Source organism: Podarcis vaucheri (assembly GCF_965113315.1).
Source record: "Podarcis vaucheri genome assembly, chromosome: 2".
Taxonomy (NCBI): Eukaryota; Metazoa; Chordata; class Lepidosauria; order Squamata; family Lacertidae; genus Podarcis; species Podarcis vaucheri.
This window is the reverse complement of record NC_138760.1, coordinates 14,100,860-14,121,900: the sequence shown is the minus strand read 5'-3', so window position 1 is coordinate 14,121,900 and position 21,041 is coordinate 14,100,860. Positions and strand designations below refer to the sequence as shown.

General features: G+C 47.5%; 2 protein-coding genes across 8 annotated transcripts in view; one reads left to right on the top strand and one right to left on the bottom strand.

The window, feature by feature from the left end:
* COL2A1 (collagen type II alpha 1 chain) overlaps window positions 1–1,786 on the top strand; it is a 108,836-nt gene extending 107,050 nt beyond the window's left edge. For all 3 annotated transcript variants that reach the window (XM_082212374.1, XM_082212373.1, XM_082212372.1), the window contains one exon: window positions 1,111–1,786. In XM_082212374.1, the coding sequence (XP_082068500.1) occupies window positions 1,111–1,257 (147 nt within the window). In that variant the 3' untranslated portion in view covers window positions 1,258–1,786. The remainder of the gene's footprint in view (window positions 1–1,110) is intronic.
* LOC309526531 (glycoprotein-N-acetylgalactosamine 3-beta-galactosyltransferase 1-A-like) overlaps window positions 1,647–21,041 on the bottom strand; it is a 40,371-nt gene continuing 20,976 nt past the window's right edge. For all 5 annotated transcript variants that reach the window (XM_082212747.1, XM_082212743.1, XM_082212745.1 and 2 more), the window contains 3 exons: window positions 17,290–17,553; window positions 13,733–14,397; window positions 1,647–8,260 (listed from right to left, as the gene is read on the bottom strand). In XM_082212747.1, coding sequence (XP_082068873.1) covers window positions 8,039–8,260; window positions 13,733–14,397; window positions 17,290–17,494 — 1,092 coding nt within the window. In that variant the 5' untranslated portion in view covers window positions 17,495–17,553 and the 3' untranslated portion in view covers window positions 1,647–8,038. The remainder of the gene's footprint in view (window positions 8,261–13,732; window positions 14,398–17,289; window positions 17,554–21,041) is intronic.

Sequence of the window (21,041 nt, the reverse complement as noted above, 5' to 3'; positions counted from 1 at the left end):
GACCCACAAAGTCCTTTGTCTGGCCCTATTTGGGAGTGCACTGTAGGGTGAGAGCAGTGTTACAAGACCCCACAGGGTTGCTTTTTTGCTTCACTAAATCCCACATCATTTGCTCATCTCGTTTCACAGTAGTGATCAAATAGAGACTGATTCTCTCACCCTGTGTCCCCCCACCCCCCACTTGAAATCAGCCATTGTGTGGCACTTCTCAAAGTAGACGGGCTATGGGTGTGTTTTAAAATTAGACACACACAGAGGAGACATGGCTGTAGCAAGAAAACCACCATTGTGCTCAAGAGTCATAGGACTCTCAAAACAGATTCAGAGGATTATCCTTCTTCCTTTACTTGCTTGATGTGTATGCTGGCAGCCACTGTATACTCCTGCTGAAGCTGGCATTCTGCACCCCCATGCACAATTTCAGCTTCTGCTCATGGCACATGAAATCAGATATGATCCTTTTTAATGGCCATGAGCGTGTGGGTTGTTAGTAAAGGCAAAGGTACCCCTGACCCTTAGGTCCAGTCGCAGACGACTCTGGGGTTGCATGCTCATCTCGCTCTATAGGCCGAGGGAGCCAGCATTTGTCTGCAGACAGTTTCTGGGCCATGTGTCCAGCATGACTAAGCCGCTTCTGGTGAACCAGAGTAGTGCACGGAAACGCCATTTACCTTCCCACCAGATCGGTACCTATTTATCTACTTGCACTTTGACGTGCTTTTGAACTGCTATGTGGGCAGGAGCTGGAACCAAACAACGGGAGCTCACCCCTTTGCGGAGATTCGAACTACCGACCTTCCGATCGGCAAGCCCTAGGCTCTGTGGTTTAGACCACAGCGCCACCTGCGTCCCTGTGGGTTGTTAGTACTAGCTTCCAAAGTTGCATAGCAACCTGAGCAGGACAGAATGCAGATCTTAAGATTCCCCAGATAACAGCAACACAGTAAAAGCTCTTGTGTTTTAGTATGTTTAGTACCATGGTTATTCCTGCCCTGCTTTCCAGAACTTTGATTTGTTCCAGCCAGCCACCCCCAGCAACTGATCCCAGCTGGAGATCTTGTGGCACTTAAAATAATGCATTCTTTTGTGGGTTTTTTCCTTCCATTCCAGAAACACACTGGTAAATGGGGGAAGACAATCATTGAATACCGTTCTCAGAAGACCTCACGCCTGCCCATCATTGACATTGCACCTATGGACATTGGCGGAGCTGATCAAGAATTTGGTGTTGACATTGGCCCGGTGTGCTTCTTGTAAAGAAAAAAAAGTTTCAAAAATTAATATTTTTTTAAAAAACCAGTCCATTACCATACAAAACCAACCCAAGGAACCCAAGTGCTCCCCAAATCACCTTGTAGGACTTTCTGCACTGAAGAGTTGAACCAAACCTTCTTCCCTTCCCAAAATTCCATCCGTTCCCCCATGCTTACATTTTGGACTCTGTCAGTTTCCGAGGCAACCATCACTTGGGCAGACCATGAAAGCAAGCAAAGGAGAAAAAGGAAAAAAAGGAACAACAAATAATGGTATTATTTATTTATTGTCTTCCTGTAAGACCTTTCTTGGAAGCTAACTAGCATGCAGGAAGGGTCCTTCCCCTCCAAGGTGCTGATGCCCCAAAGTACAGGTTGTAGCCAATTCTCCCCCCCCCCACCCATCCAAACAACCCTGGGTGTGTATCACAAGCAAGATTACTGTGTATAATACTAAAAATGGTGCTATTATTATTGTAAAACAAGTCTGTATTTTTTAACATCAATTGATTATAAAAAACCTTCGTTGGAAAGTACAAGTTGATCTGATTTTTGTTGTTTTTCTTACTATTTTTGCTTCTGTCCACCGTTCTGAAGTCTACCAAGCCTCATCTACTCGCTCTACTCTCTCTTTACAAAATGAAGGAAGTCATAGGGTCAACTCTCAAACGTCCCTGGTTTTTAAGCTACCTCACACTTAAGGAAACATTTGTCAGTATGATCTCACCGCCAGCCACAAAAGAGATGAGGTGCAAGTTCGGGGACTACCACCCCTTCCCACAGAAACACATGGTGCTTAAGACCCCCTTCAACAACCTGGTGCCTTTCTGAACTACAGCTCTCAGACACCAGGTTAACACATTGCTACTCCCTTGCATAAGTGAGACTTGGCTGATGGCAGAACGCTCCTTTACCAATTCCTCTTCTTTTTGAGTAGACAAAACTACCTTTTGTTAGTCAACTTTGGCTGACTGTAAGCATATGTACACTTTTGAGTTACACAGAGCTCTGTTGGCCTAATAAAAGATAGCTTCTTACCTATTTTATATTTCTGGGACCGACACGGCAGTTACAACCTTTTTGTAAAGTTGGTCCCACTTTTACATTCTCTCTCTCTCTCACCACCTCTTCTGCTTCGATTTGTCTACTTTCAGAGTTAGTAAATCAAGAGAAAGGAGAGTTTCTGAAGTGCAAGGTAAAAAGAAGAGCAGGTTGTTGTTCTCCTTTAAAAACTAAGGAATGTAAAATGACTAAAACACAGTCAGGTCCACCACATCACACCCCATATTCTATCCTGATCACCCCCATCACCATCAATACCAGTTGCTTTCTTTAATTTCTGCTCCCCCCACCCTTGCACTCAAGGTAGAATGCTTTTCCTATTCCAAATAAAGACATCTTTGTTGAAGTTGTTCCGTGTGTATTAATTTTCACCCTAAGAGGTAATCTTTATTAAACAATGTTTATCTTCCCTGAGGAAACATTTCCAAGAAAAGCAGAAAAGACCAGAATTTCTTTTAGAAGGAGGGAAGGGGATTTTAGTCTTTGTGTTTTTGAATCAAGATAACTCTTCTTACCTTACAAAGAGGTAAGAGCACAGTAACATTGGCGGCAGCTTTCCTTCAATCTGTCAATGGTAATATTCATTTCTCCACATTTAAAGATTGAAGCACTCTCAACTTCTGTTGATTTCAGTGAGAGATATTTAAGTTCAGACACAAAATCGCCTTCATACATACAAGTCCTTTAATTTGAATGGATTGTGCCCTAACTTCATTTAAGGCTGCAATCCTAGTATACATGCTTACTTAGGTGTAAGGCCTATTGAATTAAAAACGGGCTTACTTCCTAGCAGATGTATAGGACAGCAGTGCAGTACATTATTATTAACTCGGCTAATTTTCCACCCTTCTTCTTGAAGGAGCCCAGGGCAGCAAATATTCATCGGGACAGAGTATACAAATAAGTAACTGCACGAGTGGAACTACTTCCTTTTGTGCAATTGGTCTTTCTCCCCATTGCCACCACTCCGTTGTCTCTTCTGCGATCACCAATCTGCCCCAGATGGTTGGCTGAACCCCCAGAAGAGATTTATGGGGTGCACAGGAGGAGGGGAGGGGGAGTCCTTCCTGTTGTGCAAACAGAAGCAGGTCCCTTCGCACAGAGAGCTACTAGGTTGACTACAACCCTTAGCAGGCTTGCAAGTTTTGAGTTGTAAATCCCCAAGGTTGACGGCCACATTTTGTTCCCTGATTTGTTTTCATTCAATCCAAGATTGTATTTTTTATAAAAGTTTTTATAACCTGCCCTGCAACCTCATGATCAGGGGACAGGTATGGGGGGGGGGAGAGGCTTTGTAGCCACACAAAACTATGTTAGAAAGCATTATTAACTTAAAGTGAAACCGAAAACACCAAGCCAACTTTTCTAAAAGTCTCTTGCTTGGTCACCCAGAAATGATTTTTTACTTGTCGCAACCAACCAGGCAAGTAACTATGCATGAGCCTAAAACACAGCTTTTCCTTTGCCTAAGATCAAAGCAGCTTACAATTAAACCAGTAACATCAAAGGCCACAATATTTCAAGATAACCAGGAAAAGGTGGGCTTTTCCTTAAAGAGGGCACGTATGTAGATAAAAAGCTGCCTTATACTGAGGTAGCCAAGTATTGTATATACTCTGGGTGGTGAGCAACTGAGCCCACCCCAGCAGAGACCATAACACTCATTTCTGACCGTTGGTCATGCTGGCAAGGACTGATGGGAGTTTGAGACTAAAATAGGCAGAAGGCCACAGACTCCCCATCTTGAATCTACACTGAGCTATGGCATAAGGCTTCCGAGTGCAAGTTTTCTGAAAGAAAATTTTTAAAACCTTTGTGGTTTTCAACTTTAAACAATGCATTCTCCCACGACCTGTTTTTGAAAACTCACAATCTTCAACCTTGGCTAAGCAATTTCCTTCAGAGATCAGCAGAAGCACAGAATTAACTGTCCTTGAAACTTGGTTTATTTGTAAAGCAAAGGAAAAACTTCAAACATGTCTCTTGTGGAAACTACCTACCTCCCCCAGATCCAAAGATTTTAACAAAATCATTTTCAGTAAATATCTAAACATTCTTTTACGAAGAAAAACAACAAAATTGGCAACAGGAAGCATTCTGCCAGTTATCACCAGTTATTACCATTTCGTAGCTCCCAAAGTCTTTCTTCTAAAAAATATCATTATAATTTATGGAATAAGAGAACATTCCAGTTTAGGACACTGTGTACGCTCTGGTTACACAACTGTGTGTGAGTAAGTCACCATTCACTTCAATGGCAGTAACAGCTGTGCAGGCACAAGGAGAAGTACATAACAGTGGAACAATCCCTCAACTGAAGTGAATGGCAAAGGGTACCATGGAAGGCAACAGGTTAATAAATGGGCAGTCCAGAGAAATACCTTTTGGGTCCCTGGCAACTCTGCTTTAAAAGCATCTAAGGGCCTTTGACTGTGATACTGGAGAACTCATCAGTCAGACTTGATGTGACCCAGCAGTATGAATAGGTAACTGGCAGCTCCTTCTAATTTCTTTTTTAAAAGACAATCAGGAGGACTATCTGAAATACTGCCATACGTTTCAACTTACTCTTCTCTAGATCGAACCCAACAGTATTATGAAATGTCAAAAGGGAAAGGGGGGGAAGAACCCTAATGAAGGAGAGAGTCCACAGACTTGTTCATTTGAAAGAGAAGATGTTGTTGGCTTATGATTTCGTAAAATTCTTGGGAAATGTGCAGGTAAGGCTCACAGGCAGTGCTAATTCCAAGCTAGTGTTAGCGGAGGTTCCCCAGAAGGTCAGACTAAGACTCAGAGCATAAATCCTTCTCAGTTGTCTTTTTTAGGAAGCCAGCTGTTTTTACAGCTCAGACGGTTGGGAAAGACCTAATTTTTAGCCTAAGTCCTTGTAATACCAACCCGATGGTTTGGGTAATAACCTCTGGAGCAACAGAATCATTCATGCCATTGGCAGACTCCATGCAACAGCCCTTCAAATATGTGAAGATGGCTGTGACTCTTAACCATCCTATCCCCAGATTAAACCACAACTAACTCCTTCAATCTTTCCACCATGGAATTGGTCTCCTGCTGTGCTCCTCATCTTTGTTGCCCTCTTCTGGACAAAAAAGCAAGCAAAACAAAACGTCTGGAAGGAGGACAGTCAGATGTCAACAAACATGCCAGCAAAATTCTTATCAGCAAGTGAGCCCAGTATGTCTTGGCAACTGCTCACCCCTTAAGGTTCAGGATTCAGTAACCATCGAATCCCCAACGTGCTGCCTTCCAGATGCTGGAAGTCCCATTATCCTTGACCACTGGCCATGCTGGCTGGGGATGATCTGAGATAAAGGCAAACAACATCTGCAGGGCTACCTCTACTCCAAGCTTTTGCAACAGACCACAAAAAGGATGCTTAGCTATTTCTTTCACCCATCTATGCTGTTTTATGGAGGCAGATCGTTGTGAACTGCACAAGTGCTTCGGCTTTAACTCTTGATCAAAACAAAGGCTGTACTTTCGGTTATTAAATTGGGCCTATCTTTTCTCTCCTTATAAGCTGAAAATGCATCTGCCTTTCCATTCCATCTGGCAAAGAGCTCTGAACAATTCAAAGGTCTGCCTGCATCTTCAACAAATTACCGTATTTTTTGCTCTATAAGACTCACTTTTTCCCTCCTAAAAAGTAAGGGGAAACGTGTGTGTGTCTTATGGAGCGAATGCAGGCTGCGCAGCTATCCCAGAAGCCAGAACAGCAAGAGGGATTGCTGCTTTCACTGCGCAGCGATCCCTCTTGCTGTTCTGGCTTCTGAGATTCAGAATATTTTTTTTCTTGTTTTCCTCCTCCAAAAACTAGGTGCGTCTTGTGGTCTGATGCGTCTTATAGAGCGAAAAATACAGTAGATTGGTTCGGTAAAAAGTCTTACCGTAACCATAAAATGGCATGTAATAGCCACCAGGGGGCACTTGGGGCCATCAAATGATTAAGAGACTAACCCACCAGGCAAAAAACACAAGAACGTTCAAATCTAGTGACACAGCAAGGAGCAATAACGCTTTCAGGCTTTCTCACACTGCCTGACTTTTGCTTGTTCTTCTGCCTGCCTGTCCTGTCCTGTTTCACCCACCAACCCATACAGAGGCAAAATGGGAAGGTGCCACCCACCTCACGGCTGATATCCCTCCACTGAAGTCTTGTTTACTGAGGTTGCGCGGCTGCAGCTTCTGGCAAGATCTCGTGAGAAGTCCATGAGATCTCACCAGAACTCAGAAGCTGAGGCCACTTCTCCTTGCTTCTCCAGTGAGTGGAAGGGGGCAGGTGCATCTCCCCCCCCCGCCCCAGGAGAAGCAGCAGTGATATCTTGTGAGCTCTACAATATCTCGCCAGAAGCTGCAGCGTTCTCCTTGCTTCTCCAGCAGTGGCAGCAGGGGGCAGTCCTGCCATGATTTTTCCACCTGATACAACTGCCTCAGTCCAACTCCTGGGCAGGCAAGCCCTGCCCCAAACCTATTGGTTCTGGCACAAAACATCAGTTTTTGACTGCGAGATGGCCATAATACAGCAGCACCTTTATTCATGTGAATGTTGAGGACCATGCACAGTTAGGGTGTCTCATACAAGGAGTGGTGAAGCTGTTGCCTTCCAGATACTGTGGAACTACAACTCCCATCTGCCCCAGCCAGCACGGCCAGTGGTCGAGGATGATGGAATGTGCAGTTGAGAAACAACTGCAGGCTCACAGGTCTTTAGCCTTTCCGGATTTGGGACCTGCCTTAAGCCACAAATTGCCACTTTAAAAAAAAACACATTCCCCTACCTTTTTTAATTGCTTACCTGCCAGCTCTCTGTTCTTCCTATTCTCTCCTTCTCTTTCCCTTAAACAACAAGGCTATGCTGGCTGGGACTGATGGGACTCGTGGTCCAACAACATCTGGGGACCCAAGAGTGAAGAACCCCGACTTGGAACGTGTTGACGTTAAAGGCAGATGGCTTAATTATTTAGGAAACCTAATAATGGGGGGAAATTGCAGGCACAGGAGATACAAGCACTTCATCCTATAATATCAACTGCGAGACCCCGAACACAGCTTGCAAGGGTGCAAGCGGACCGTGCGTCCCCCTCTTGTAGTGCTGGGTCCCTCTTACCACAATGGCACCAACCACTGACCAGCCAGGACCCTTACTATTCTTTCTCCAGTGGTAAAACCCAAGCCCCACTCTGTGGTGCTCTCCTTGCTCAGTCTATGGCCATGCAGTTGTGCCTCATTCTTGTGGTGGCAGCAGCCACACACCCACACCCTTGTGAGTTCGGCTCTCCCTTCCGGGACCCACAAGAGCCCCTCTGTCCCCTCTTCTTCCCCACCACCCAGGGACCAGTCTCCCCACCCCAGTGCATCAAGAGCACTTACTAAGCATGAAACCGCTTCACAGCACATGGAAGGCTTGGGCCTCTCCAGCTTGCAGTAGGAAAACGAGCAAGCATAGGATAGGCCATAGTAGGCCAGACATTTGCTTCTCAGCACACAAATAAGAATGGCTCCTCTGCCATGTGCAAGACCCCTTGTGTGGCAAGTGTGCGTGCACACACACCTTTAGGGATTAAAAGAAATCTCTCAGCTTGTGTCCTGCTCAGCTCTTGTTGTTTTTTCCCGCGTAGATGGCCCCATAACAGGAGCACTGGTCTTGTCCGAGGATGGCTGGGCCGGGCCGCTCTGCTCAAGGGTCACGTGCCAGGGATCCGCCCCTACACCTTCTTCTCGGTCTGCAGTGTAGTACTATTGGTCCTCTCCGGGGCTTCCCCCCGAGGGCGGGGCTGGAGATGAGCAGCATTCTCAGGCAAAGGCGGGTGGTAGCGATACCTGTAGCCGTAAGCGCGAAGGTGGTAGCACAGGTATTCCAAGGTGTACATCAACTCTGAACTCACGTAGTGAAAGGAGACGGCCAAGTCGGAGCAGCACTGGGGACCCTAGGAGGAGCAAAGGAAAACCAGGGTTAACTGTGGACCACCCAGCATGCGAGGAAAGCCATCCCCTTCACTGTTGCTTCGCTAGCTGAACAGCTGTCCTTTTTCCATAAAGGCAAAGGTAAAGGACCCCTGGAAAAGGGACACGGGTGGCGCTGTGGGTTAAACCACAGAGCCAAGGACTTGCCGATCAGAAGGTCGGTGGTTCGAATCCCTGCGACGGGGTGAGCTCCCGTTGCTCAGTCCCTGCTCCTGCCAACCTAGCAGTTCGAAAGCACCTCAAAGTGCAAGTAGGTAAATAGGTACCGCTCCAGCGGGAAGGTAAATGGCGTTTTCGTGCGCTGTTCTGCTTCGCCAGAAGAGGCTTAGTCATGCTGGCCACATGACCCGGAAACTGTACGCCAGCTCCCTTTGCCAATAAAGCAAGATGAGCATCGCAACCCCAGAGTCGGTCACGACTGGACCTAATGGTCAGGCGTCCCTTTACCTTTAAAGGACCCCTGGATGGTTAAGTCCAGTCAAAGGCAACTATAGGGTTGTGGCGCTCATCTCGCTTTCAGGCTGTGGTAGCCGGCATTTGTCCACAGGCAGCTTTCCAGGTCATGTGGCCAGCAGGACTAAAACACTTCTGGTGCAACAGAACACTGTGACGGAAGCCAGAGCACACAAAAATGCCATTTATCTTCCAGCCACAGAGGTACCTATTTATCTACTTGCACTGGCGTGCTTTCAAACTGCTAGGTTGGTAGAAGCTGGGGCAGAGCAACGTGAGCTCACCCTGTTGCGGGGATTCAAACCGCCGACCTTCTGATCGGCAAGTCCAAGAGGCTCAGTGGTTTAGACCACAGTGCCACCCGTATCCCTTTTTTCCATATGCCACAAGAAGCAGAAGTGACAACCACAGAGAACGGCAGAAGCCGCAGACAAATGTGAGGATGCTCTCACCAGAAAACTTGTGGTGCAATGGAGGACCCTGCCTGCTTACCTATCCATCAGGGCAGCCTACAATATTGGTTTGTGACACAGCCACAGATGTAACAAAGCTGCCAATCTGATTGCTGCTTGCCCAGTTCATCCTCCCTGCAATAACTCTGGAACAACATGCACGTTGATCAAGAATCCGGTTTTGCGATCAAACTACGCATCCTTGATTCTAAGCTGCAGTTTTGTTATCCGAGGACCGATTACACAATGGGTAAAGGGCTAATCCCCCTGTGCTGAATCAGGACTCCAAGTTCATCCCACGTGTTGGTCGAGCAGACAGACTGGTTTGCAGGTCAGGTGTGGTCGAGGACATGGGGTGACATGAGTCCTTCTGCTGAGACAGGTCTAGCGTTCCAATGGCCTGCTCCTTCCTCTTTCCCTTACATCCATATCAGCAGACATAGCCTTTTGTTTTGCTGTCCACTCCTACCATCTATGTATGTCGCAGGAAACCTTCATCCCATTACAGACTAAAGCAATAGCCTTAGTTGGATTAAGGAAAAGGGGCATAATACGCTTCAGGAAACATGAGGTTGGGGTTGGGTGGAACTGGTAAACGGCCTCCTAAAAGGGTCAGGCAACGCAAAGCTCAGTGCCAATCATTCCTTTATAAGAACCCCACATGCAGAAATGCATGCTTATCAGAAATGCCAGGCATTCTCTAAGTCAGGAATGGAGAAGCTGAGGCCCTCTAGATTCTGTGGGGCTCCAGCTCCCATCACCCTTAGCCAACATGGTCAACCGTCAGGGGTAATGGGAATTTGAATCCATCATCCACGACCCCCGGCCATGCCAGTTGCACGATCCAATGAGAATAGGGCTGGGTGTGCGCTCTGTATAATCAAGAAAGAAGTAAAAATTGTGATTCTGCAACATTTAGCAAGCTGAACTAATTATTCAAATAAATAAGTACATACCGTATTTTTCACTCCATAGGGCGCACCTAGTTTTTTTTTTTGGGGGGGGGGAATCAAGGGGAAAAAATCTTATTAAGACCCCCCCAGCCCCTAAGAGCAGCGTACAGGCTGCGCGCAACCTCTCCCTGCCGGAGAGGTTGCGCGCAGCTATGGCACAAGCCAAGGCAGCCAGCGGGATGGATCCCGCTGGCTGTTTTGGCTTCCTCTTTAGCCCCGCACAACCTCTCCTTCCCAGGAGAGGCTGCGCGGGGCTAAAGAAGCCATAGCCACGCGCAGCCTCTCCCAGGAAGGGGCTGCGCACGGCTATTCCTGAAGCCTGGCGAGCGAGAGGGGTCGGTGCGCACCGACGTCTCTCGCACTCCAGGCTTCAGCAAAAGCAATGCGAAGCCTTTGGAGCACGGAGGGAGCGCTCCCTCTGCCGTTTGGAGGCTTAGCGTTGCTATGGCTGAAGCCAAGGAGCCTGCATTCGCTCCATAGGACGCACACACATTTCCCCTCAATTTTTGGAGGGGGGAAAAGTGCGTCCTTTAGAGCGAAAAATACGGTACCTGCTTATTTTGCAGAAGGTATTCTGCACCGGACAGCAACTCTCCTAAGAATCTGGGTGTGTTTGGCAATGGACTCGGGAATTTTAAAAAAATAATTCATTTATTAAATCAGGATTGGGGAAGCTGTGGCCCTCCAGATGCTGTTAGACTGCAACTCTCATCTTCCCTGACCACTGACCATGCTGTCTGGGGATGGTGGGAGTTGTGGCGATCACACCCAGAGCCCCCGGACGTTTGACGGTCTATTGACCCTGTGCCGCCACTGTGATTGCTTTTTCCGCTGCCACCACCCCGTATCTCACGGGGGGACACGGAGTCCAGACAGTTGTTAACATAAACAAATAAGCAAGTTTATTTTAAAATGCAGGAACAAGCTTATGGTTTCAGTTAATATTTCTCTTGTCAGTTTCTTATTCTTAGTTCCTAACAACTCCAAATTGATTATTCCAACTATGTATCTGACTCCACCTAACAATTCCTCGCACTCTCTCACAATACAAGTCTACCAACCCACACCTAAACCTCCCTCTTCCTTCTTCAACTCCCAAACCTCAACCCTCAACTCCCAAACCTCAACTGACTTTCAAAACCTCCCACTCTAACTTTTATTCCCCCCTTGCATTCTCACTGGCCAATCACATCACACCTATTTTAACCCTTTCCTTATGAGCCATCCTAGGAGGCAACCACCACAAGAGTTGTAGTCTACCAATATCTGGGTTGCATTTATGTCCTCCCAACTTTCTTCCACGATGGAGCTCAAGGTTCCACGTGTTCTCCCATTCAGCTATTGGCCAGTCCCAGGTCTGCTTAGTTTCAGCAGAGCAGCCACTTCACGCCCCTTCCATTTGGTCTATGAAAAATGGAAGATGGTGAAAGACAGGCTAGAACAGGCTTCCTCAACCTTGGCCCTCCAGATGTTTTTTGGCCTACAACTCCCATGATCCCTAGCTAGCAGGACCAGTGGTCAGGGATGATGGGAATTGTAGTCTCAAAAACATCTGGAGGGCCAAGGTTGAGGAAACCTGGGCTAGAAAAACAGAATGATGGCAAGTGACTGGCAGGTGGGTGGCCACACCCACCCGTAAAACTTGGCCCACAGTGGGCCACGGAGATAAGGACCCCGCCCACTGGTCAGATCCAATTCCTTATCCCTGGTATTGGGGCTGGTCTGCCATGAGGTGAGCTGAGGTAGCTACCTCAGGTAGCAGAAGCCCTAGGGTAGCATCTCTGATGGCAACCTGCCTACCCCAGCACCACTGGTGAAGAAGCAGTGCTGGTTTCCAGTATAAATGAAGTTTCCAGAGAACAAACAGCCCAGATTCACACTAGGCAAAAAAAAAAAGTCTCCCTGAAGCAGAGAAATCCTATTGGCTCTCTTTCATGCATCTCACAGCTAAACACAAGTTAACCTAATTACTTAATCCCCTCGGTCTTCTCAGTTCTCAGGCCACTCATATTTCGGGCAACTTTACCTTCCGTATTCCGAACATTCCCCTTTTCTGACTAAGTACCTGTGAGCCTCCCCTCATATATGCCACTCAGATTAAAAAAAAAAAAAGGAAAACCAAAGGTGGGATGAGGAGACCCTCTTTGGTCCTTCCCTTGCTACATCCTCCTGCATAAAGCAGGGCAAAGTGCCTAATGCTATTAACTCTATCACCTTATCCACAGGGGTGCCACAAATTGCTGCCGTCACAGAGAAACTTCCAACTGCTGAAAGCTCAGGGTGGAAAAACACGCCTTAGGAAAGGAATGAAACCAGGTTTGAGCATCACTCACTGGGTAAAATCCACACATCACTGACAGCTGGAGGGAAACGCTTTGGGAATGGCTGGAGCACACAGACCTCTTGCCTCTGTTAGAAAACCACATGAATCTGGGATCGTACCTCCAGAATCTTTCACCACTGAAAGGCAAAGACACGCTCCCTAACCAAAGAGCAAAGTCTCACCCCTGTCTCTACTGTTGAAGGTGCTTCTCCTAGCTATGGCATGCGTAGGATTTATCAGAGGAGACTTCTGATTCAGGAAACGTAAGGCCAGCTGCCTGCCGGGAACTACCATGCCCCACCAACGACAACAGGCACCAGGATTGAATGCAAGTCCTGCACTGATGTAGCAAAGAGGATGTTTGTTGTTCTGGTTAAATAAATACCAGGAGTAGGTGAGAGCAGCAAATATTGCCCTATTAAAACGTTATCAGCTCTGACAGCTGCAATGCGTGAAGGAGCAGGTTGGGCCTTGATTATAGCTCACTTTGGCCTATTGCCATACACACACTTAAAAAGGTAAAGGGACCCCTGACCATTAGGTCCAGTCGTGGCCGACTCTGGGGTTGTGGCGCTCATCTCGCTTTACTGACCGAGGGAGCCGGCGTACAGCTTCCGGATCATGTGGCCAGCATGACTAAGCCGCTTCTGGTGAACCAGAACAGCACACGGAAACGCTGTTTACCTTCCCGCTGGAGTGGTACCTATTTATCTACTTGCACTTTGACGTGCTTTCGAACTGCTAGGTTGGCAGGAGCAGGGACCGAGCAACGGGAGCACACCCCGTCGCGGAGATTCGAACTGCCGACCTTCTGATCGGCAAGTCCTAGGCTCTGTGGTTTAACCCACAGTGCCACCCGCGTCCCTATGCACACACTTACCTGGGGGTAAAACCCATTGAAGTTGGACGGGACTTAACTCAGAGCTAACATGAATAGGAGCTCAGGCTCTTTTCAGGTACATAAACTCTCATCCATGCACACTGCTGCCTGTTTGGAGGTCTAAGTTCAACTCTCATCAGTCCTAGACAGCACAGCACTGTGTTTTTCTCTGACTGCTGACCTACTCCTTGACTCCAGCTCCTGGCAGTTCAGCACTGTGAGACAGGGCTGTGAAAGATGATTTCCTTCCTGATACGCTGCCCCAGAGCACAGGGCTTGGTCCCAGGTTCAACCCCAGCATCTCTCCTTTCCAAAACCTCAGAGAGCCACTTCAGCTTCCCTGCCCCTTCCCAAAACAGGATACGGCCACCTACCTCCACAATGGGGTAATAGCAGTAGTTCCAGTACCAGAAGCTTTTCGAGAACTTCTCCGTCAGGTGAGATTCCGGCACAAAAGGATGGAAGGTCTCTCTCCCCTTTGTGTCCCGCGAGTCCCCAGCCTCCACACCCATCTTCTCCATGCACTGGCCCAGGGCAAGGTCCTCCACTGAAGTCGTGTGGCTGCACACCTTGGATTCAAAACCAGCCACAAAGCGCCGCAGGGCCTCTTTGCTGAGGACGTAGCCGGCTCCCCCGCTCATGTAGCCTTGCTTGGCGAAGGGCCGGAAGCGCTTGCCAAAGTAGATGGGCCTGTCGGCGGTGTAGTTGGACAGCAGCCACCGGAGGTTGTCCACCACCACAAAGGTGTCGTCGTCGGCCTTGAGGAACCAGTCCGCCTGCTCCAAGTGGTGCTGATGCACGTACTGGAAAGCCCGGATGGTTTTCCAGTAGAGCTGGTCCCGGCCTTCCTTGGTCCCCAGCCCGACAGTGGGGAAGTTGTCGTCCTGCACGGAGCTCATGAAGAGGACCACGTTGCAGTGGCGCGACCAGGTGGCCTTGACGTGGCGAGCCTTCGTCTCCAAGTTACTGGGGCCTGTCATCACCCAGCACAGGATCCGCACCTTGTCATACAGCTCATCAGCCACACTGCTCTCCTCACCTGAGAAAGAGGAGGCCACAGAGTTAGCATATTCCACAATAGACGCTTCCGGTTATAGGGCTTGTACTACGCACTTTGTTTATTGATTAAAGTATTTATAGACTTCCCACTCACAAAACATCAGGGCTTCATATACCAACACAAAATCGTTAATTGAAAATGGAGACAATAGAGGAACCTTTCCCTGTTTATCTGTCTGTTTGGCTGCTCCTTGCAAGGCCTTTTTTCCACCTGGCCTAGGGAGCGGGGCCCAGACTCGCCCTGCTCTGCTTTAGACTCCTGGGAGACCAGAGGGACATTGCCCTGCTGTGAGTCCTGAAGAGCCCAGACTCACTGGAACAAACTCTGGGGTTGGGGCAAATGTTGAAAATACTTATGTTTTTAAATAGTTTTTAATCTGTGGCTTTTAAAATTTTGGTTTTTTGTTTTGTTTTTCCTCTGTTGGGGGTGGGGATTTGTTTAATTTTAGTATAATTGTAAATTGGTTTTTTTGAAAATTAGTTTCTACTGTTTTATTGGTTTATAGTATAGTTTGCATTCTGTTCTGAAGGGGAGAGGATCAGGGCTCCCTGGGAGTGAGCCACAGCCAACAGAATGGCTGGGACAGGCTCCACAGGGGAGGGGGGAGGGGATGAACTGGGACACCTGATCTCAGTTATCATGGGTAGGAGGCCCTCGAAGATGGACCTCAGTGCCCAGACTGAATGCTGGGAGTGGAGACACTCCTTCAGGTATACAGGACTGAGGCCGTTTAGGGCTTTAAAGGTCAGAACCAACACGTTGAATTCTGTTCAGAAACGTACTGGGAGCCAATGCAGATATCTCAAGACCGGTGTTATATGGTCCCAGCGGCTACTCCCATGCAGCCGCATTCTGAATTAGTCGTAGTTTCTGAGTCACCTTCAAAGGTAACCCCAAATAGAGTGGAAGACATACTTCCAACCAGTGCTTTTTTCTGGGGGTATGCAGGGGTACGCATACCCTTAGATGTTTTGTGAATCGTTGTACTTTGGTCCATTTACTGTGTTTATTTTGCTCAATTTGAACTATAAAATGGTGATTTTCTTGAGTCAAAATGAGAGCACCCCTAAACATTTTTGTTTAGAAAAAAAGCACTGCTCCTACCTAAAGGCCCCTACTTAGATTTCTCTGTTGCACCACTAAGGAACCTGCATCCTTCCTGACATTGTTGCATTCCCAGCTCCCATCAACCCCATTCAACGTGGCCGGTGACTGGAGACCAATGGAGTGGTAGTCCAACAGAGATTCCTCCCACCCTTTTGTTATAGGAATTCTAAGGCCATATACACACGTGTGTGTGTGTGTTCATAAATGTACAAGGCAAACACATACATAAGTATATAAATATAAGTATATAAGCCACGTGCCTGAAATAGTACAGGAGAACAATCCTGAAGCCATTTTGTTTGACTCTCTCAAATTTACCTCAAATATTTCTCTGCAAGGAGAAAGGAAATGGGAAAAGCTTTCCAATCCTCTTTGGACTGTAGGGGCTTACACCTCACTGTAAATGCAGTCTGGAAGTATCTGTTAAGCTGAGCACACTATCAATATGCGTAAGAGTTTCAGGAACTAAAGGGACGCGGGTTGTCGATCAGAAGGTTGGCGGTTCGAATCCCCGCAACGGGGTTAGCTCCCATTGCTCGGTCCCTGCTCCTGCCAACCTAGCAGTTTGAAAGCACGTCAAAGTGCAAGTAGATAAATAGGTACCACTCTGGCGGGAAGGTAAACGGCGTTTCCGTGCACTGCTCTGGTTTCGCCAGAAGCGGCTTAGTCATGCTAGCCACATGACTCAGAAGCTGTCTGCGTACAAACGCTGGCTCCCTCGGCGTTTGTCCCAGTAAAGTGAGATGAGTGCCACAACCCCTGAGTCATCCACGACTGGACTTAACGGTCAGAGGTCCCTTTACCTTTCAGGAACCAAGTATTTACCATCTCAAAGGAATGGCCAGGCTACCCAGAAAAGACAATCTGATAAGGCAGTATCAGATATCCTGGCACAAAAGGAGAGAAGCAACACACTCAAATTTCTGCTCAGGACCACCTCTTTCTGTGATGTATGTATGATGTTTTGGGGGGTGGTATTGAGCTACAGGGGAGGCGATTTCAAAAGTCTGTAGAAGAGCTTGCACACCAATGTTGTGGGTTCCTCTCCTCCCTCCCTACATGGGGGAGTGGGGGACCCTGTTGCAACAGTTTAATAAAGATTAGGCTTACTAGCTGCTTTGCTTCTCAATATTCTCTGGTTGACGTCTGTTATTTTCTCCTACCAATAGAGAACCTACTTAGGGAATCTATACGGGCTCTTAGATACCCCATAAGGGAAAGGGAACAGTATTTTTCTTATAACACTTGCCTCCCTCTCCCCTCCAGCAGAGACATCACCTTGCCAACAAAGGTTCGTATAGATAAAGCTATGGTTTTCCCAGTAGTGATGTATGGAAGTGAGAGCTGGACCATAAAGAAGGCTGATTGCCGAAGAATTTATGCTTTTGAATTATGGTGCTGGAGGAGACTCTTGAGAGTTCCATGGACTGCAAGAAGATCAAACCTCTCCATTCTGAAGGAAATCAGCCCTGAGTGCTCACTGGAAGGACAGATCCTGAAGCTGAGGCTCCAATACTTTGGCCACCTGATGAGAAGAGAAGACTTCCTGGAAAAGACCCTGATGTTGGGAAAGATGGAGGGTACAAGGAGAAGGGGACGACAGTGGATGAGATGGTTGGACGGTGTTCTTGAAGCTACCAGCATGAGTTTGACCAAACTGCGGGAGGCAGTGGAAGATAGGAGTGCCTGGCGTGCTCTGGTCCATGGGGTCATGAAGAGTCGGACACGACTAAACGACTAAACAACAACCCCTCCAGCCCTTACCTTCCAGGTGCGGGTGTGCCACGCTGAAGAGAGCTGATCTATCGACAATCCACTCCGGGTCCTTGTAGCCACGCGGCAGCTGGGTGCCAAGGCGTGGGGGCCCTTCCCACGTCAGGTTGCCCATGAGGTAGAAGGTGCTGACAAAGCCAGCGATGAGGCCTAGGTGGAACGCCAACAAGGAACTTTTGGAGCCTAGGAACCCCATGGCCACCTGCGGCCAGTGTCAGGGGTGGAGGACGGGAAGAGCAGAGTGCTTCATGTGGCCTGTAGTGGAGGGAAGGAAAGACAGAGGAATAAGAGTGAGGGGCCTTGCCTAGAAATATAGCCATTCTGCTCCCAGTGACAGCCAAGGAGTTAATAGTTAAATTCTGGTCTAGCAGCTCAGATCTTTATAGAAACCACCTCAGCTGAAAACTATTTATTTATTGGATTTTGGTGCTCTCAGAGGCCTCCCTATCTAAGGGAAAGGTCAGGTCCACATCAGCTTAGCTTTAGCAATGCTGTCGAACAGGTGTGCAGAGGGTTCCAGTTTTAATCCCTAGTATCTTCAGGTATGGCAGGGAGAGACTGTAATCTGAAAATCCTAGAGAGAGCTGCTGTCAGCGTTAGAAATCCAGATATATTATCTAAATAGCACCTTAAATAGCACCTTAAACCTGGACTGCAGTCACCACAATGGGCTGTCTAGTTTTGTTCCACCCTCTCCAGGAATAAAATAATATAATGATAACAATAACAATAATACCTATGCTGTTTTATATTAAAAAAAAATAAAATCTCAAAGCAGTTTAATGTCATAAGGTAAAGGGACCCCTGACCATTAGGTCCAGTCATGGCCGACTCTGGGGTTGCGGCGCTCATCTCACTTTATTGGCCAAGGGAGCCGGCGTACAGCTTTTGGGTCATGTAGCCAGCATGACTAAGCCACTTCTGGCAAACCAGAGCAGCGCACGGAAACGCCGTTTACCTTCCCGCTGGAGCGGTACCTATTTATCTACTTGCACTCTGACGTGCTTTTGAACTGCTAGGTTGGCAGGAGCAGGGACCGAGCAACGAGAGCTCACCCCGTCACGGGGATTCGAACCGCCGACCTTCTGATCGGCAAGTCCTAGGCTCTGTGGTTTACAGCACATTAAAACATCACATAAAGCAATCCAGAATTCAACTGATTCAGGCTTTAAGGAAAATATTTCAGATCCTTCTCTAAGTGACATTTTGCTTTCCCCAGCCGCCAACCTGGCATCCTGGCCGCTGCCTGTCAGTGTAAACAGTACTGAGCTAAACTACTGCTTTGCCTGCTGTGGGTTCAACTACTGAGCCTACGGCTTGCCAATCAGAAGGTCGGCGGTTCAAATCCCTGCGACGGGGTGTGCTCCCGTTGCTCGGTCCCAGCTCCTGCCAACCTAGCAGTTTGAAAGCACATCAAAGTACAAGTAGATAAATAGGTACTGCTCTGGCGGGAAGGTAAACGGCGTTTCTGTGTGCTGCTCTGGTTCGCCAGAAGCGGCTTAGTCATGCTGGCCACATGACCCGGAAGCTGTTCGCCGGCTCCCTCGGCCAGTAAAGCGAGATGAGCGCTGCAACTCCAGAGTCGTCTGTGACTGGACCTAATGGTCAGGGGTCCCTTTACCTTTATGTTCCTAAGAGAGCACGTCTATTGATTTATTTTAATTTCCCGCATTGATAGCTACCTTTGTTCGCTCAAAGTGGCAGACGTGCTTCTCTCTCTACCCCCTCCTCATTTAATCCCCACAACAAGCCTGCGAGGTGGATCAGGCTGAGAGGCAGTGATATGTCCAAGGTCATCCAGAGAGCTTCAGGGTTGAGTGGGGATGCTAACCCTGGTCTCCCGGGTCCCTGTGCAACACTCTAGTGTAACCACTATGCGACATGCACCTCGTTCCTTTCCCCTTTTATTTTGACTTGCTTAGCCACGCTCCCCGCTCCACTCCAGGAGGGCTGCAGGATGCACTGCACCAAGGGTTGCTGTCTTAATGAATTGCTTAGTAGCTGGCTGCTGGCAGCGGTTACAAACCCAGCTCCATCTATTATTAATCAGTTCAAAGTGACTGCTAATTAATCCCTTGGCCCCAGAGGACTTAACGAACTAATTGCCCAAAGAGTTGGCAGAAGCGGCGGCCCTCGAGGCAAGAAAAGGCAGATGGCACCACGGAAAACTCTTGTACGCTGGGGGATAAATATTAGGGCTGGAGGCTAAATTCCAGGGAGGGTTTTGCCAAAGTGGGGCCCTTCAGATATTTTGGACTACAACTCCCATCAGCCACCACAGCTGGGCCCAGATATTTTGGACTACAACTCCCATCAGTCACCACAGCTGTCCTAGTTTGTTAATGTGCCACGTATAGTTGAGGGAGTATTATTATTATTATTATTATTATTATTATTATTATTATTATTATTATTATTATTGTTATTATTAGAATTTATATACCGCCCTATAGCCAGAGGTCTCAGGGGAGTTCACAATGTAAAACCACAAAATATATAATCAAAATTAAAAACAACAACCCAATTAACGCCCCTTGTAGCAGGCTTGCAAGGGGTGGCCGAGAAGAACAACTCAGGAAAGCAGCCTCAAGAGACAAAATGTGACAGATTCTTCTTTTACTCCTCCTGCTCTCATTAAAAAATGGAATGCAGGAGGGAGAAGACGAAACAAGGAAAGGGGTGGGGGATTTGTTACAAGCGCTGGGCAGAAGTCAAGTACACTAGAAGGAAAATATTCCCTTTGTGCTTCCCTGGGTGAAAAAATGGGTCAGACTCCCACATTTATTTTATACCCTGGCACATGAGCGTAGCTGGGAGGGCAGGGTGGCAGCTGCCCCCCCCCAAATCAAGTAAATAAATAAAAATACTTAACTGACCAATTGCGTTGCATATAACTTGGTTCTGCTCCCCCCACATAAAGCCTGCCCCCTCCAAAAAAATAAATCCTGGCTATGGCCATGCCCTGACATCTCGGCCTAAAACCCAACAGTTTCCAGGGCAGTATTGTTTCAGTATAATACGAACAATTAAAAAACACCATTTTTATCACTTATTTTATGTTTTTATATTGCTATTTTTATCTTGTGAACCGTCCCGAGACCTGCAGGCATAGGGCGGCATACAAATTTAATAAATAATAATAATAGCAATCACCTTACAATCTTTACAATGGCATCAAATAGGAAATGTGCCCTAGTTAGAAGGAAACTGAGCCAATATGAGCAAGGGACTTTATTTATTATTATTATTATTATTATTATTATTATTAGGGGAGAACGCCTCATGAAATAATTTGTCTCTGTCTGCAGACAGGGCCACAGGTCTTCAGGCTCATCTTTCTGGAACCTGAAGCCTCTTCCCCACCAGGCATTTAAAGTACTGTTATATTGCTTTATGGCTTCCTCCAAAGAATCCTGGGAACGGTAGTTTGTTAAGGCTGACAAGAGTTGTTAGAAGACCCCAGTCTGCCTCTTGGAGCTGCAATTCTCAGAGTGGCTTAATCCCTTTCCCCAGGGAACTCTGGGGAACGAGGGCCTCTTCATGGCACTCCGCACCCTTAATGAACTACACTTCCCAGAATGCTTTGGGGGAAGCAGTGATTGTTCAAGTGGTATAATAGTGTGACGGGGTGAGTTCCCATTGCTCTGCCCAGCCTTCTGCCAACCTAGCAGTTCAAAAGCACGCCAGTGCAAGTAGATAAATAGGTACCACTGTGGGAGGAAGGTAAACAGCGTTTCTGTGCG